General features: G+C 56.0%; 7 protein-coding genes across 7 annotated transcripts; 5 read left to right on the forward strand and 2 right to left on the reverse strand.

Annotated features, from left to right (window-relative positions):
* Positions 1-239: 239 nt before the first annotated feature.
* On the reverse strand, positions 240-1,429 carry CDEST_14443 (uncharacterized protein). Its single transcript, XM_062930599.1, has one exon. The coding sequence runs from the start codon at positions 1,408-1,410 to the stop codon at positions 241-243; it is 1,170 nt and encodes a 389-aa protein (XP_062786650.1). The 5' UTR covers positions 1,411-1,429; the 3' UTR covers position 240.
* A 763-nt stretch (positions 1,430-2,192) lies between these two features.
* Positions 2,193-2,977, forward strand: CDEST_14444 (Putative Zinc finger, MYND-type; the record flags this gene model as incomplete). The annotated part of the gene is made up of 3 exons (XM_062930600.1): positions 2,193-2,573; positions 2,635-2,793; positions 2,846-2,977. 3 exons carry the CDS (start codon positions 2,193-2,195, stop codon positions 2,975-2,977), a joined length of 672 nt encoding a protein of 223 aa, XP_062786651.1.
* Positions 2,978-4,636: 1,659 nt separating this feature from the next.
* CDEST_14445 (Putative Clr5 domain-containing protein) lies at positions 4,637-6,384 on the forward strand (the record flags this gene model as incomplete). The annotated part of the gene is made up of 2 exons (XM_062930601.1): positions 4,637-4,761; positions 4,818-6,384. The coding sequence occupies 2 exons, from the start codon at positions 4,637-4,639 to the stop codon at positions 6,382-6,384; spliced, it is 1,692 nt and encodes a 563-aa protein (XP_062786652.1).
* Positions 6,385-6,473: 89 nt separating this feature from the next.
* On the forward strand, positions 6,474-7,968 carry CDEST_14446 (uncharacterized protein). The gene is made up of 2 exons (XM_062930602.1): positions 6,474-7,369; positions 7,443-7,968. Exons 1-2 carry the CDS (start codon positions 7,277-7,279, stop codon positions 7,887-7,889), a joined length of 540 nt encoding a protein of 179 aa, XP_062786653.1. The 5' UTR covers positions 6,474-7,276; the 3' UTR covers positions 7,890-7,968.
* Positions 7,969-8,180: 212 nt separating this feature from the next.
* On the reverse strand, positions 8,181-9,038 carry CDEST_14447 (uncharacterized protein; the record flags this gene model as incomplete). Its single annotated transcript, XM_062930603.1, has 3 exons — positions 8,181-8,560; positions 8,618-8,677; positions 8,879-9,038. The coding sequence occupies 3 exons, from the start codon at positions 9,036-9,038 to the stop codon at positions 8,181-8,183; spliced, it is 600 nt and encodes a 199-aa protein (XP_062786654.1).
* Positions 9,039-10,751: 1,713 nt separating this feature from the next.
* CDEST_14448 (Putative multicopper oxidase, second cupredoxin domain-containing protein) lies at positions 10,752-12,470 on the forward strand (the record flags this gene model as incomplete). The annotated part of the gene is made up of 1 exon (XM_062930604.1): positions 10,752-12,470. One exon carries the CDS (start codon positions 10,752-10,754, stop codon positions 12,468-12,470), a length of 1,719 nt encoding a protein of 572 aa, XP_062786655.1.
* Positions 12,471-15,095: 2,625 nt separating this feature from the next.
* CDEST_14449 (Putative PAN/Apple domain-containing protein) lies at positions 15,096-15,811 on the forward strand (the record flags this gene model as incomplete). The annotated part of the gene is made up of 2 exons (XM_062930605.1): positions 15,096-15,637; positions 15,688-15,811. The coding sequence occupies 2 exons, from the start codon at positions 15,096-15,098 to the stop codon at positions 15,809-15,811; spliced, it is 666 nt and encodes a 221-aa protein (XP_062786656.1).
* Positions 15,812-17,239: the final 1,428 nt, after the last annotated feature.

The following is a 17,239-nucleotide window of genomic DNA, read 5'->3' on the forward strand; positions in this document are numbered from 1 at the left end:
TTCTACACTGTCAATACTCGACTTGAGCAGCAGAATAGGCTACGTGGCCCTTGACTCAAAGGGCTTCCTCTCATCCCCAGTCAAGACATCCCATCTTCTCAGTGCCTCTAGGAAATTCGTCTCCAGATCATCGCAAAACATCTTTTTCCCTTGACATGACAGGCACCCCAGACAGCCTCTCTGCGCCGTTTGCAAGATTTTGAGACTTCCTGGGCTCATCTGCCGCTGTTTTCGCCGCTCTCAACGAGGAAAACCAGTAGGTGATGTAACCGCTGCCAGAGCTGTCTCATTCTCGACCCATGCCTTACGGCGGAGCGTTTCGGATCGAACGCGGTAAGTGTCCCGTTGGCCCTCTGAGAGAGCAAACCATCCCGGCTCAACACTGAAGCCCGAGAGGTGCGTGTCCTCCCGGAAAAGGTCGATGGGACCGCGCGATCGGACAGTTGGTGGCCAGGGCCCAGATCCGAAACGGTCAGCGGGCGATAGAGGAGACGTCATGGGCCATGATGATGGTGATAGAGTGGAGATAGAAACCCCAGCCTGTGGAGAGGTAGCTTGGAGGGCGGCGAGGTACTCCCTGTTACGGGCGGCTACCGGTTCGTCTGTCACGTTGCCGAGTTCATGCTCCTCCTGGAGAGAAGCCATGGCGCGGATGATGTCGTGGGGTTGTTGTCTCGGGTCGAAGTGACTTCTTGGCGTGGTGGTGTTAGGTTCCCGCAACGAAATGGATTGCAATAGTCCGGGGCTGGGAAGCCCCAGTGTCATAGGTCGCATTTGGCTCATCTGGTGCATATGGTGTAGCGAAGCAGTCCGAAAGACAACAACATCCAATCCCAAACGGCCCGATATCAGCTCCACAGCGTGCCCAGCTCCCGGCGCGCCAAAAGCATTCGATCTGTCTACTGGGGAGAAGGTCTCGTCGTCCGTGGCATGGAAGCTGCGTGCCAGCAATGCAATCTCATCCTCGTTCAACAGCGTCGCGAACTGCCCACGGTCCACCGCATCCTTTCCTTTGGCGTAGAGCTCGCCGGGTGTGCTGAGTTTCCCGCCGGTGGCGCGTTGGATGTTGGCGCGCACCACGTCCGGCGGCGGCCAGAACAGGACCTGGTGTGTCTCGTCGGGGGTGAGAGAGTCGGGATTGGCGAGCGCTTTGCCTACGACGTCCCCACGGCTGTTGAGGAGGCTGCGCTCGTCCTGTGTGAGCTGGTCGTGGTGACTCTGTGCTTTGGCATAAAGCGCCAGTGGAATGGTGCCGTCAGCTGATTGCGTGTGTTGTTGCCTGATGGAACGCTCGATGGTCGCGTGGAAAGCAATCTCAGCACGTCGCATCGCTTCTCTCCCTTCGTCCGTGTCGGAGTCTACGTCGACCTCGGGCCAGTCCTCTTCCTGGGTTCCAAGGATGGCCTCCATATTTTGCGGTTGTCTTGGGTTGAAGTCGATCAATGTTGTATTGTAAACATCGAGCGTTGGTGGACAGTTGTCCAGGGTGAGGATAATAGTTTGGCCACACGAGGCAAGCGGGCAGCAACGGCAGTATGAATGTGTTACATTATCTGCCTAATGATTTGCAGGTATCTCAAGACCCTGCATTTAACATAGTGCTCTGGGCTTTGTCATCTTTTGCCTTTGGGTTACAATAGTAAGTAGTCTAACTATCACCTTTTGGTATAACCGGCTCTTTCCCCCGGCTTCCTGTCTTTCGAGACTCCTTGTTCACGGATTGAACAGATGTCTAGCTATCTCGATCTTATCCCTTGGCCGCTTCATACTTGTGATCTTAGTCTGTCCGTCATGACGCTTATATAAGCCACAGTAGTTGCTTAGCAATTATGGATCCTCCTTCCCTGCGAGAGTTGTGAATAGCTTCCTCTGAGGCAGGTATTGCCAACCCGGCTACCCAATAGCCGCCACACTTTGGGATGGAACGTTGGCCTCGGGCTCTACTGCCGCCAATTCCCAAGAATGACACCAAAGGTCTCGCCCCTTCTATCTTCAATCGATATAATTCTGTGAACTCGCTTCCTTGGCTTTCTTATGGAATGAAGCTAGCTGCCAATGGAAGTGGCCACCCTAATCGGCGAGCATCAGTGGCTTTAGTAATGATTTGGCATGTCCATTTGACAACTCGACACCACACCACATTTCTCTCTTACAACAAATTTCCAATGTACATCGAATTTCAAAACACCGCAATGGCGAATCCGAGCACCGCCAAAGAAGAAGGCGATTGGGCCATCGTCAGCTTCAAAGACCCGTGGCACTTCCCGACGTGTAATGGAATCTCTCCGTTCAGCCAAGGCATCAGCCGCCCTTCCTATGACCCGGCACTGGACCGCTGGTGTCTGTTGGCCGAGGTGACGGACACGGCGTTCTTCTTCAGCGCCCGTGTCATCGCCCGCGACCGCGATGGCAAAGATTTCGTCGTCGGCTTCTATCCGAACAACGCCGATGCCGCCAATCTCAACTTGGGCCAGTTCCACGTCGGCCACACCATCGCCCTCGCGTACCCCAAGCCGCACAAATTCCCCGACGGGTTGTGGGGTGTTCGTGTTGACGAGCTGGACTCCTGTTCAGTGAGTCTGCCGCTCCCATCGCAGCTCTTTCTAGCCAGCATTACTGACTGCCGAGTCCAAGCTGTTCCCCGTCGGTCTGAACGACCTTCTCCAGATCAACTCGGACCTCTGTGCCTACATCGGACCCAGAGGCACACCCAGGAAATGCCAAGCCTGTGGAAAGCATGACAAGGAGCTCATCACGTGCGGCGTGTGCCAGTTGTACAGTTACTGCAACCCGGTATGGCGGCTCTGTGTGCTCTCGACTGAGACTGTCCTAACGGAGTAAACAGAAGTGCCTGAGAATCGGATGGAGAGACAAGGGACACGAGAAGGCGTGCCAGTTGCTCAAGGACCCGGACTTCAAATCCCTGTTGTTTTTTTGCGTCGGAGAGGGCAAGGAACGCTTCCGGTTCCCACTTTGAAAATTGGTGTTTGGGCTTGGGCGGACAAGTCACTCTAGGGGTTTCTGCTGGGCTGGTAGAGAACACGGCGGCACCTGAAAGTGGGCATCTTCGACATCAAATGGTGTTGACATCAAGTACTTGAGCCCTAGATCCCGCGTAAGATGAGGGGAAGGGAAGAAGTAAATAGACTTCTGTAAAGGATTCAAAGTTTAGTTACGATGATACTCTTGCATGCCACTATCGGTGAGTTAGAGCTGTGATTCCAAACAGCGAGGTGGAACAGGTTGTACCTCGCCAGGCCAGGGGGGGGTGGAGGTTCTGAACGAGGTCTGCTGATGATCTGACTAGCGTTTGTTCCCGGCTCCCGCTCCCGCCTCCCGAGCGTTGCATCCGAAAAGACCCCCACAAGACGCCCGGCCCGGATCCCCGAGTTCCCGTCCCGCGAGGGTGTTGACTCAGCCCACCCGCATAAACGGCATCCCCTTTTCGCTGACGAACGGCTGAAGGCTGAGGCCAGTCTAGGCTCGTTTATCTCATACTCTGGGGGTGAACGTGGCGGGCCTATTCAATTCCCTTTCTATTCTTGGGAGCAACGTGGGCGCAGTCGACGCGTCGTACGCTTCTCCACTCATTGGGAGAGTCGCGGCCTGATTTCGTGCTTTAGGGCCGATAGCCACTTTGGCCGACACGTTCGCACAATTCAGATTGTTGCTTTGGAGAAAAGTGACCTTGGGTCCAGCGTGGGTGAAGAGTCGCAGACATCCTGTTGTTGGATGAACACCTCGTGCTCTACGATGGCTGGCTGTATAGAAACGGAGGCTCAGGGCTTCCAACACACTTCAGGTCCATCTCACACGTTCATAATGTGAGAGATGACTCCGAATACGGGAAGTGTTGTGCAGAAGGCCTGCGCAGAAACCCAATCGAGACTGATGACCGCCTCATACTAAGTAGATATTGGATCATCTGCAGCGTTGAAAGAACCCCGCTTCGTCTACTTAAATATTGGCTGCTGCTATCAAGCCGAGTTGGCCCATCGCCAGGAACTGCTTGAATACCAGACACAGCATTGGCTGATAAGCAGTCACAAGTCCAAATAATGCATGATGCATCGCATAAATGTGCAAAAAAAGTCGCCTCGTTTGTTGTCAAGGCAGACCAACCCATCACGTCTCCCGCCCCGGTTTGCCGTGTGCCCCAAGGTTGCCTTATATCGATGGTAAGCATCATGGTTTTGCATGGTTCGCCCGTCTTCCTCCTCGTGGTTAACCATGCCCAGGCCCCCATCCAATATGCACGGTGCTTTCTTGTGAGTGGTGAGATCCCCCCATCCATCTCACCACCCCTTGTCGAAGAGGCTCACAGCCATTGGACGCTTCACAATCCTCACCCTGCACCTCGTCGTTGGCAACCCTCGTTGGGCTTCGAGCCGCTCCGTTGTGCCCGTCGCACAATTCATAAACCATGTCGACGCTCGCCGCCGCCTCTGCGACGGCTTGCGTTCACCGCTTTTCCACCCCCCCCCCCCCTCCTAACCCCACCAGCCGCCGACGCTCGCCCTCCCGAATCTCGTCAGATAGTTGCCCGTGCTCCCCGTGCGTGGCCATTGTGCGCCGCTGCCGACGACCGTTCCTTTCGATAGTAGAGTTCCGATCGGACTTGAGCCCCGCATCTATCATGCCCGTGCCGCCGACCGCAGAGGAGTGGGAGAGCTACCGGCCGCTCATTGCGGATCTGTACACCCGCCGGACGCTCAAGGACATCAGGGCGCAGCTCAAGAACGTTCATGGGTTCCACGCGACGTGAGCCCTCCACCGGCCATGGTGACCAAAAGTGCATGATGCTGATGGCATGCCAGGGAGCGTATGTACAAGGGGAGGTTGAAGTCGTGGGGCATCGAGAAGAATAAACGGCATAATCGAAGGCCTCCGCCGCCGCCGCCGCCAACGCCGCCAAAAGAGAGCGCGCGTTCTCCTGGTGCCGTAGCGTGTCAGACGAGGCCCACGATCATCACAACACCGAGCGACGATTGCCAACACCGCAAAGAACCGCACGCTCCCAAACCTTCGTCTCAGTCCCCATTCGCGTTGACCCCAGTTGCATCGCCCTACCCCAGAGACGACGGGCTAGAGACCCGCTCCACGACCTGCATCGGCACGCCGCAGTCGTTCCCACCAACGCCAGCGACAACACTGGGGTACAGGTCGCCCAACGGATACGACCACGGGGACTTGGGCGGGGACCCGGAGGTGCTATGCAAGGAGATTGTGAACTGTGCCATCTCGATCCTGTCGAACCTAGTCCCTGGACGACCCCCCGGCACCGGCTTCGAGGACTGCACGCCGACGGATGACCATCTCGCGATATACCGGACGCTGCAGGACAAGCTCAGGTACGAGACCCAGATCAGGGGAAACTTCGTGAACATCCCGTCGTCGGCGTCCACCACCGATTTAAGGCGGGACGTCAAGATGCTACTCGATAACTTCCACGAGGCGATGCCGATCGGCATATTGAGCACCATCAACCAGTCGCTGGACCACCATGCCATCCAGCAACTGGCAAGCTGTCTCGCGACATCATCCCAAGAGATGCCGAGACCGAACTCCGACTTCATCCGTCTGGCACAAAGTCTTCGACATCTCCTGGCCGTGACGACGTTTGAGAACTTCCAAGGGCTGATGGACCGCATCTGCGAGGAGCTCGAGGGGAAAGTGCTCAAAGTGCTCGGACAACGGAGCCTGGTGACGGTCTATTTGGTGTTCATCCTCAACTCCAAGAAGGCGAAGAGCAAACAGCAGCTGGACAACCGGATCCTGAGCATGGCGATGGGGAGAATGTCCCACGTCAAGGCCCGTTACGGGCACGAGGCTTTGCTGGTCGTGAAGTTCAGCCAATTCATCATCGGCTATCGCAACCTCGCCAAGCCGGAGGGCCAGTTCGACCAAGACGTTCTCGACATGGCGGAGGACTGCTACAACCTCTCCGAGCAACACCTGAGAGAGCAAGAAGAGGCCAAGGGGGCCAGCTACGCCGCTATCACGGACGCCAAGTCGCACTACGGGAAAAGCTGCTCCTTGCTGGCGGACTGCCGGTATTCCCAGGGCAACGAATACGCCGGGGATCGCGCGGAGCTGCACGACTGGTCCCGCAGGCTGCTGTTGATGGCGATCGGGTGCCACGTCGACAGCCCGATGGGCACCCTTCCGTATTACGAGCGACAGAAGCAGAAGCTAGAGAGGTGGTGCCGCGAGGCAGGCGACACTACGAGGCTACGGCAGCTCGAGGATATCGAAGAGCTCATCCGGGGTAATGAAGAGCGCCCGAAGGACGGGCCTCTGCTCCCGAGGCTGCAAGCGCTGGGGCTAGGGTCGCAGATCGGGACCGAAAAAGGGCAACTCGTCGACGGGAAACCCGATCGGTGAGGACCAAGCTGGACTGGATGGGAAGAAGAAGAGAGGCTTGGCGGGCCGATTCTAGATGGCGAGATTCGCGACGAAAAGCCCAAAAAATGGTGTCATATTAGTGGGAACATCATGATGTGCTCCCCTCTCTCTCCCTACAGGAACGTACCTGGAAGAGTCCCGTTGGGCTTGTTGCGAGCTGCGAACGATGGAAGATTCACGAAGGAGCTTGATCCGCTGTTTGAGCCAAGCTGCACGGGCTTGTGTGGTAGAGTGAGATATTCTGTACGTCATATCAGCTCTGTTCTCCGTCTTTTACTCCATCTCGGTGGGATATGGAGAGAGGGGGAGGGTGGCTCGGTCAAGGCGAGTTCACCGAGGCCCCACCGACACTCACCGAGACCGGCCGGATCAGAACGTCCGTATCACGGCACCGGCCACGCCCCGTGGCGATCGGATCTGCCCATCTCCAAAACCTTGCCCACCCAAAACACTGGATCCCGCATCAGATTTCAGTTTCTACTTGCCCACCGCCTCGCTGCGATTCCTACCTTTTTTGTGTCTGAACCGGGTTAATCTGACATCATCTCAGGGTCTTCCTCCCACCATCTGCTTCACCCTTTTTCTCCACGGAAAAGTGGCGCTGTTATCTCATCCCTCGCTGCCATGATGTAATCCTGCGTGTGACATCATGCGCACCTCACCTGCGGCTCTCGTCATTTGGTGTTACTGGCCGACCGACAATAACATACTTAAAGCGGACAGTAACAGCCGGAAGAGGAGGATTTTCTTGTATCAATCAACACAGCTTCAACAAGACAACCCATAAGATACCCATCACACACGACCAGAAACCACCTTTTTCATACCATATCCAGAATCACAAAAGTCAACAACGACACAACCGCACAAGATGTCTGTCAACCGTAACGTCGAGTCCGTCAACAACAAGCAGGGCGAGTTCCACCCCAGCGTCCCTCGCTCCGAGCCCCTCACCACCAAGGGCGTAAGTTTTTCAGTCCCCAATGCCATCACAAACAAAAGAATCACAATAGAAGTCTAACACATGGAAAAACCAGCACGCCCCGGGAACCAAGGTCGGCAACGACGCCTACCCCGAGTTCCACGCCCAGACCTATCCCGCCGGCACCGCGCCCAGGGAAAACACATTCCAGCCCAACGCCCAGGATACGCCCGGCCAGGCCCTGAACCCGGAGGCGACGACCTACACCGCCGCGAACGACTTCCCCGGCGCCACGAGCGCCGACGTGCACACCGGCCTCGGCAAGCCCATGCAGGGCCAGACGAGCGCCGAACTGCACGGCGCCAACCTCGGTCGCCGCAACCGGGAGAGCGCGGGGCTCGAGGGCGTCGGTGCCTCGGGCAAGGACAACTTCCGGGAACGCCGTCTGGATGTTGGCGTCGAGCCGGACTCGCGCGGCAAGACGAAGAACGCCTCGGACGTTCCCGGTGCGGAAGAGCGGTTGCCTGCCTCGGCTGAGGAGGTTGCCAGCGAGCGCCGCTGAGGGATTCTCCTACTTTTCACGAACTCATGTATTATTACCCTTTGTAACGTCACGAGAGGAATGGCTTTTAGCGTCGAGTGGTTAGGCATGGAATGCTTCATAAAAGTCTGAACTAAAAAAGTTTCACACCATTCAAATGTTTTTTGTATTGCTCAAGTATCGGTTGATATTGATGTCTTGTGGCCGATGTGAAAAAGAAAAAGAGACCTCAAACATGCCTCAACAAATGTATAGCATTTCTCAGATCTCAATACACCCGCCCCGCGTGGACAAAAGGAATAGAAACCTCCCTCAAGCACCACGGGTCTTGGTCTTGCTGGCGCTGGAGGGCGGCGTCTTCTTGAGCGTGAGGACGACCTTGCCCTCCGTCGCGTCGCCGCTCTCGTTCCACTTGAGCGAGTAGATGCCGTCGACCGAGCTGGGCGTGGCATACCACATGGACTCCATGCCGCCGGTGCTGCTCTCGACGAAGATGAAGGTGCCGTAGAAGACAAAGCCGCTGGTCTGGCGGTCGGAAGAGGTCTCGTTGGAGCTCACGAAGCCGACGTCATGGTCCGAGGAGCCGTCTGTGGGCACAGAGAAAGTGAGGTTAGACCAGCTGGGAGGCGTGGTGGTGTTGAGGGCGGTGGTGTTCGGGGCGCCGAGCCAGGTGTTGTCGTCAGTTGGGGTAACTTGAGGAGGAGGTTAGCATGCAACCACATCGAAAGGGGACTCGAGTAGCGACTTACAGATCACGGGCGCCGCGTTAGAGTCGTTGAACTTGGTGTGGTCGCCAAAGTAAGCGTCGCCTTGGCACAGGTTCAATGTCAGCTCGGAGACCACTTAGGAAGGGATTTCGAAACCCGGGCTGGACGGGTTATCAGAAGACAGAAAAAAAGAAAACAGGAAGAAGACTCGGGGAGCAACTGGAGTCTCTTACGAAACTCCGCTACCCCCCCCCCCCCCCCCCCCCCCTCTTAGACAACAAGTTGCAAAACCAGCCTTACTACCTCCTGCAGAGAACATGGAGAGACCGCCGATGCCGGCGCCGTAGGCGTAGATCTGGAACGGGCTGCTGTTGTCCCTGGACGCGGCGCGCGACTGGATTTCCGCCGGGGCCGCGGCTGTGAGAGCCGCCAACGACAACAGGATGGTACCGATGGACTGCATGTTGATGACGGATGATGGGTTTGTCAAGAGTCAAAAGATGTCAAGAGTTGGAGACGGGTATAAACGATTGAAAGAGGCTGTAAAGAGACTCGAAGGGAGACGATGGACTGAAGGAGAGTTATCGTGTTGGAAGAGCCGGAGTGGTGTGGGGGGGTTCCCGAGAATCAAGCGGAAGAGGGGGAAAAGCTGGTTAAATAAAAGTGAGGTCAAGTGATGCAGTTCGGATCATCCGTAAGTGGTTGCCGGTATCGCCTGGTTTGCCTCGCTCGAGGACGACTAACACCCGCACCACCACCACATTACGCCTGAGATGGTTGCCCTTTTTTCCCTCCTTTGTCTTCTGTGATTACGAACAGCAACTACAGGCCAAATTAGGTTGCAATCAGGAAGTCGAGGCGTGTCCACCCATAATCACGGTGGAGAGGGGTCCCTCCTTTTGCTCCTCATCGGTCATGGCCGTCCGGTATCTGTCAGGAACCTTGGCAGGGATAGGAGACGGGGAAAAGCCGTCGGCCAACAATAAATCGCCGGGTGTTGCTGTTTTGCGACGAAACCTGGGACGACCCCGGGAGGGAGTGCCTGTCAAGCGTGTTTTGTTTCGGCATGTGGGATGAACTGGACCTGGGCGAGGCCCGGGAATTGTGGGCTCTCCCGGAAGCTTGATGCATAGCGGAGACATTATAGGCCCGTTACATCACGTCCAGTCGTTAAAGGGGGCCGGGTTTCTTGTGAGGGACCGCGTAAGGCGAGGGGGGCTTCGCAAGGGGACGACGAGTACACAACCCCTGGGTCGCCGTACACGGTTTGACGGCATATACCGGCGAGCGGGGGGGACGTAGGTTTCTAAATCGGGAGGACTTTAAGGATCCGTAAGCCGTCTTGGTGCCCCTCCGGATCCGCCCACTCTCACGGCCAGCCGGAGACACCGGCCATAGACGTGGGCCATAGACGGCTCGACCGACTGACTACCTCTACTGTCTTTACACTCTTAGATTAAGGCTATGGCGGGGCTTCTTTCTCTACGGGATATAGCTTGCCCCCTGTCTAGGCCTGGCACGGATGCACAATACTCAGCCGCTTGCGAGTCAGCCCAACTGCGATACGCGATCCACGTACCCTCTTACGACTTCGAGTCCATGGAGCCAGCCGCGCATGGATCCGTAAGGGGTCTGTCTCAAGAAACGATCCATCTATCAACAGGGGCGGGCGCTATCACGACATGAGAGGGTGACTCCTCCATCATCACGGAGGAGTCTATCCAGTCCCTGATTCGCTCGATACGTTGACGATCTCTTGAGGGGCAGATGCGAGCCGTAGACGGCCATGGGTGGCAGGACAGCTTCGCACTCGGTTCCAGGATAGGACCAAATCTGTCCCAAAGGGGAAACCTTCCTTGCTGAACTTCAATGGGGTAATAGAGTTTTTAGCCTCGCGGGCTGCAGCTCGTGCCGTCAGCCGTCCGCGAAGCCAAGTCCACTTGTGGCATACTTAAACTATTTGCCGCCCGTTGCTTGTTTGATGACATCCTCATTCGCTCGCCACCCAGTACAGTTTAGCTGAGCTTCCATTCGCTACAGTCTTTCTCTTTTCTTCCTTCTCTCTCTCTCTCTCTCTCTCTCTCTCTCTCTCTCCCCCTCTCACTCACTTACTGTATTCCAACTCGTGTCAAACAGTCTTTCACTCACTTTTCTCTTGGCACACATCAACATCATCATGTATCAGTCCTTACTCGTGGCCGGCGCCTTCGCCGCGTCCTTGGCCTCTGCCTTGCCGTCTCTCGGCTCTCTCCCCGAGCCCAAGTTGTTCCCTCGTGCTGCCTGCAGCGGCAACACCGCCAGCACGAGGAGCGAGTGGTGTGACTACTCCGTCGACACCGACTACTGGACCGAGGCCCCCGACACCGGCGTCACGCGCGAGTACTGGCTCGAGCTGACGGACGTCACCGTGGCCCCCGACGGCGTCTCCCGCTCCGCGATGGCCGTCAACGGTTCCATCCCCGGCCCTACCCTCTTCGCTGACTGGGGTGACACCGTCACGGTCCACATCACCAACTCCCTGACGACGTCCAACAACGGCACCAGCATCCACTTCCACGGCATCCGCCAGAACTACACAAACCAGAACGACGGCGTCAGCTCCATCACCCAGTGCCCTACCGCCCCCGGCGACACCATCACCTACACCTGGAAGGCCCTGCAGTACGGCTCGACCTGGTACCACTCCCACTTCGCCCTGCAGGCGTGGCAGGGCATCTTTGGCGGCATCGTCATCAACGGCCCTGCCACGGCCAACTACGACGAGGACCTCGGCATGCTCTTCCTCAACGACTGGGACCACCAGACAGTCGACGAGCTCTACTCCACCGCCGAGACCAGCGGCCCCCCGACCCTCGACACCGGCCTCATCAACGGCACCAACGTCTACGGCGACGACGACTCGACCTCTCAGACGGGCTACCGCTACAACGTCACCTGGACGTCCGGCACGTCCTACCGCATGAGGCTCGTCAACGCCGCCGTCGACACCCACTGGAAGTTCTCCATCGACAACCACACCATGCAGGTCATCGCCTCCGACCTCGTCCCCATCACCCCCTACGACGCCACCGTGCTCGACATCGGCATGGGCCAGCGCTACGACATCATCGTCACGGCCGACCAGGCCGACACGGCCGACACCTTCTGGATCCGTGCCATCCCTCAGGCGGCCTGCTCCGACAACGACAGCACCGACAACATCAAGGGCATCATCTCGTACACGGGTACCATCACCACCCCGACGACCACCGGCTACTCCTACACGGACAGCTGCGACGACGAGACGGACAACCTCGTCCCCTACGTCTCCAAGACCGTCTCGGACGCCAACTGGGACGAGCTCGAGAGCGCCACCGTCGGCAAGAACACGGCCGGCCTCTTCAAGTGGTACCTCAACAGCACCAGCATGCTCGTCGACTGGGCCAACCCGACCCTCGAGGCCATCGTCAACGGCACCACGAGCTGGGACACGGAGGAGGCCGTCATCGAGCTCAGCGAGGCCGACCAGTGGGTCTACTTCGTCATCGAGACCACCCTCGCCGTCCCGCACCCCATCCACCTGCACGGCCACGACTTCTTCGTCCTTGCCCAGGGCACGGGCACCTACTCGAGCTCCTCCGTGACGCTCAACACCTCCAACCCGCCCCGCCGCGACACGGCGATGCTGCCGGCCTCCGGCTACCTCGTCATGGCCTGGGAGACGGACAACCCGGGCGCCTGGCTGATGCACTGCCACATCGGCTGGCACACGTCCGAGGGCTTCTCGATGCAGTTCGTCGAGCGGTACAGCGAGATCGCAGCCATCACGGACAACACCACCCTCACCGACACTTGCAGCGCGTGGACCACCTTCCAGGAGGAGTACTCGATCGAGCAGGAGGACTCTGGTGTCTGAAAAGGAGGGGTCTATGTCGGGCAAGAGATTTTGGTGGTGGTGGCGGGGGGGGAAGCATTTGTGGCGCCAGCGTGGTGTTTCTTTATCCAGTCTCGAATACAAAGGGCTTGGGCGGCGAACATCGGTTTGATTTTTTTTCGTGCTACATATTTACAGGCTCCTATCGCGAAAAGAGCTACAAATGTTATCGTTTATAGGCAAGAACGAGATGTACACTGGAACGTCTACCCGTGAGATTTCAAATGCTGGGAGTGATAGACGGGGCCGAGGCGTCCAAGTATGATAATAAGCAATGACTACTTCTGTCTTCTGATTTCGTCACAGAAGCATGCGGTAGTCCACAGCAGCTTAGACTGAGTTGTAGGTATAATGCATCACTGGCGGCTATCGGCAGCACATAGGCCGAGTCCTATCTAGGCATATCCCTGGCGCCATGGGCTTTTATATATTATACAAACGTCTGGTTATTTTCACGTTCTTCTTCTCTCTTTCTGGGTCTTTCAAGCTTTTGACATCCTTCTCGTGGTTTCCCATGTGCCGTTTCTCTTGACACGCTGCCTGTAAATGCTTGGAAATGATATTAAGAGCTACAGGAGCTGGCTATAGAGGAAATGGAAGAAGGGTAGATGAAACCTGTAGCAATTTCTTGCCGCTCGATAGTTGGGCTGTCTTGGGCGGCATTGACGACAATAGCCCGCGCTCATAAGAAGAAAAGTCAAGATATCCACGCATACTTGTGAGAGGAGCACGTCAATGGCTCGGAAAGCAAAATTCGAGGTATACTAGACTCTTCTCAATGCACAGCCTTGTGGAATTCCATGTTTGTACAAGGTATCCACTTTCGTTTTGTACCCAAGGTCAAGCATTATGTTATTACCCCTGTTTGGTAGCTGGTCGTTGAGCCTAAATCGTGTAGTCCCGTTCGTAAGCTGCGAATGTACAGTGGACTGGACCGATGATCACCATTTCCGGCCCAGCGCTCAGCCTCGGAAGCAGTGTATTATTGACTAACCTCCTTTTTCCGAGAAATCTATTCCAGTCTTAATGACGAAGCAACCCGTTCTTTTCCCATAACTCACCCAGACTATAGCCAATACGTACGTCCACACGTGTGCGGCCTACAGTTTCACCCATCGTCGGGATGCTTTGAGCCCTTGAGGCTTCGTCATCACCGAGCCGTGAACAATGCTAACGAACCACAATCTCCACATAGGGGACGGTCCCAACACGCGGGGTAGCCTCCGTCATAGGCTCACAGCCCTCAGCAGCGCTGCTCGAGTCAAACGCATAATCTAGAGTTATCAGCGTTGTTCCTACATTATAGACAGGGCCTACACCTGCAATGTTGGCAGGGTTCCCCTTCGACGGGCTTCAGCTCTCCCCGCCGGCTAAGAAACCGGTTAAGGGGGAGGATGCAAGCATGTTTTCGGAACGTTTCTGCCGTGACGAGACAGGCTCTTCCATGGCAGCCAACATCTCAACTGAGTTTACCTTGCGGTCTAAACTCCTCATTGGGAAGAGACACCGCCGCGAGTTACCTAAAAATGCCACCCTGCCTGAGGGGAATCCGTGCCTCAGGACCATTCAGCCTCACCTAAAAGGGGAAGCCTGACAAACAGACCCGAGATATTTATGGATACGCCCCTGGATCTCAATCGGCTTTCCCAGACAGGAACCCTTCTGGAATGTGGGGGTGGATTAAGTGTCGGGAGCCGCAAAGCTTGGGCGGCATAGGAGGCAGGGGTATCCCCGTATCCTTACAGGCACCCCGGACATATCTTCTACCGCATCTGCCGGCACTCATCGGTCGGTGTAGCGGCCCGGGCAGTGTTGGTTTGATGGTTGAGCCTCACGATTGAAGTCGGAATCTGCCTCCAGTAAACGTCACAACAGCCGACGACTTGACCATGATGAAGTACTGGCTAATCAAGTGACGGGTGACTATTAGTTATGCTGTCGTTGGCGATGTCACAGCTGAACGTTATGGCTGATACAATGCCCAAGTCAATGATGGCCCCCGAACATCTTCCATAGCGAGGGAAAATCCAAGTTTAACGCTTCTCCTCGTCTATCTGGTGAGAACACCAAAAAGGCCCTCCCCATCGCACGAAGATGCCGGACAAGCTCTTTGAGACCCTCATGTTGTTTGCCCACATCACGGGCTGAACTATATCTGGCATCGTATGAGGCTGTGAACGTCAATCATGCCGCCTAAGCAGAGAATATCATGGTGATGAAACCTTCTCCATGTTTTCCGAAAGCTTGCCCCTGAACAAAGTGGTATTCGGACTGTCGATCATCTGCTTGTCCACGCGTTCCGAAGGTCAGATGTGTAGATACATTGGAGATGCGTCGTAAGAAACTCTCTCACGTCTCCAGTTTGTCACGATTGTCAGTCAGACTCTAGTCAGTCAGGTTGTCATAATAAGTTCTCATCAATAATATAAAAGCTGTCGTCCAACCCCTCGATAACCTGTCTCTTCTCTCCTCATCCTCAACAATCAGTTCACATCCAATCACCCATAAGAATCTTTCTCTTTCTCAACGCTTTCCCTCAGCATCACTTTCACTCAAGACCAACCACAATCTTCACATCGGTTCAGATCACCATTACCACAATTGAAAATGCAGTCCTTCACCATCGCCACCATTCTCGCCCTCGCCGCCGCTGCCCAGGCAGGCCCCCTTGCTATCCGGGACGTCTGTAACTCCGCTCCCTCGGGCCCTACTACCGCCAACGTCAGCCCGCTCTCACAGCCGTCCGCCGCCACTGCGGAGGCCTGCCAGAAGCTTTGTGAGGTCGACCCCAGCTGCCAGAGTTTCATCTTCGGCCTCCCGGAGTCCGGCACCACGCCCCAGTGCCAGCTCTACGCCGTGCCCGCCTCGCAGGTCCCCAAACAGTCCAACGCCAACCTGATGGTGTTCGACAAGGCCTGTTCTGGCGTGCCCACGACAGCCCCGACCAAGGCCGGTAGCGATAACAACGGCAGCACTGGCGGCAACGGCAACCAGAACGGCGGTCAGCAGCCCAAGAAGCGCACCAACGTCTGTGGCGCCGCCCCCGCCGGCCCAGCGACCAGCAACCCCACTCCTATCCTGAGCCGACAAGACATCACCGACCAGGACGCCTGCTTGGCTCTTTGCAAGCAGACCACAGGTTGCCAGGCGTAAGCGACTTCTGCCACTCGTATGTGACACAAACTGACACGATTGATAGCATTGAGTTTGGCAAGCCTTCCGCCAACGAGCCGGTCCAGTGCCGGCTGTTCGACACGCCGGCGTCTAACCTTCCCGCGCCTACCAATGGCCAGACATTCGTCGCCTTCGACATCGGCTGCTAAACGCCTTGCCAATCAATGGCAGGCGATGCACGGCACTCTCATGACCCGGGCAAATGCCATGTAACTGTTCTTGGGTTAGCACAGAAACTTTGTTGACTTGGAAATTTGATGGTCGAAGGGGATTTACAACAGATGGTTGTTATAAACGATGGCTTTCCCACTTGGTCATGGTTAGAAACCTCTTTTAGCTCGGCATTTCTTCAGATTTTCGCAGCCGGTCATTGGCTTGAATACAGGAAAGGACATTGGACAGTAAAAACAGATAGTTTGTGAAGTAAACAACGAAGAAAACGTATTGAAGTGGGGAAACTTGTCTGTGTTTTCGAGATGTGATGCTTGGAATTCATGTGGCTCTAACAACTTGGTCTCACAGGGCAGCCGGAGATGAGTAAGGTCCGCCTTCTTTTAAAAGAAAACCCGTCCGGCATGCGTGAGATTAATGCTATCAGCTACGAGACGTCGGTTGGTTGTTTCTCAAAGAAGGTTGAGTCCAACGCCGGATTGAAATAGCATCGATAGTTGACGGCCTGTCGACGGCGGCAGGATTCGGGGTTTATGGGGACGGTAACGGGACCGAAAGTGGGTCTCAACGCCCCGCTAAACGCCGCACATCGGTCGGCTTGACCAAATGTCAAAGCGGCACATACACGCTGCCGCCAGTCTCCAAGATGCGCGGAGAACCAAGATTTTCGGAGAGTTGGCGAAGCGTGGGGGGTTCGTCTTTAAAGTTGCCAAGCATGGCCAAGTTATCTAACAAACATCCACCGGCCGATACCACATTAGGGAAGTTGGGGGACTTTGGGAGCTTTGAGAGGGGAAGCTAGAGACCCAGTCGGTGATGTCGCCATTGACTTCGACATGTCGTGATCCCGTTCGGCCAATCGGAGAAGAAGCAAATGTGTTTCATCATCCACCTCCGCTGGCGCAATCCACCCGGCAGTGACGACCTGCAACGGCAGCTAAACGATTAAGGGAATGAGGCACTGGGGAATGTCATCATGGATTGATGATGCCATGCGGGCCTGGCAATACGGCAGTCGAGAGAGCTGTACTAGTAAGCGATGTACGGGGGAACTGACAAGAGCTATTATGATCGAGGGCTGCTAACCGAGGAGGCCACCCGGACGAGTCCAACCCACTCTGGCAATCCATTCGCCAATCTCATTTTATCGCCCGCGAGGCCTTTTTTACTCCGACAGTTTGGTCCTGGTTCCTTGGGTTTGGGGGCCGCATTGAAAAGCTGTGCGCGTGGCCATCAAAACAGACTTTCACTCCAAGACACACACCACCGACCCCAAACTCGACTTCAGGTGATATTCACGACTTTTCTTCGTTGTCGAGAGAAGCGGGAAACCCTCTGTACGACGCAGTGGCAGACGATTTCGGAATACGGACAACAACCGGAACCAAACCCTCAAAACGAAAATA

This window comes from Colletotrichum destructivum, chromosome 10 (assembly GCF_034447905.1).
Source record: "Colletotrichum destructivum chromosome 10, complete sequence".
Taxonomy (NCBI): Eukaryota; Fungi; Ascomycota; class Sordariomycetes; order Glomerellales; family Glomerellaceae; genus Colletotrichum; species Colletotrichum destructivum.

Coding starts and splice junctions, on each gene's coding strand:
- CDEST_14443 (XM_062930599.1), bottom strand. CDS start 1,410: ATGGAGGCCATCCTTGGAACCCAGGAAGAGGACTGGCCCGAGGTCGAC.
- CDEST_14446 (XM_062930602.1), top strand. CDS start 7,277: ATGTCTGTCAACCGTAACGTCGAGTCCGTCAACAACAAGCAGGGCGAG. Junction 7,370..7,442: donor AGCCCCTCACCACCAAGGGC/GTAAGTTTTTCA, acceptor TGGAAAAACCAG/CACGCCCCGGGAACCAAGGT.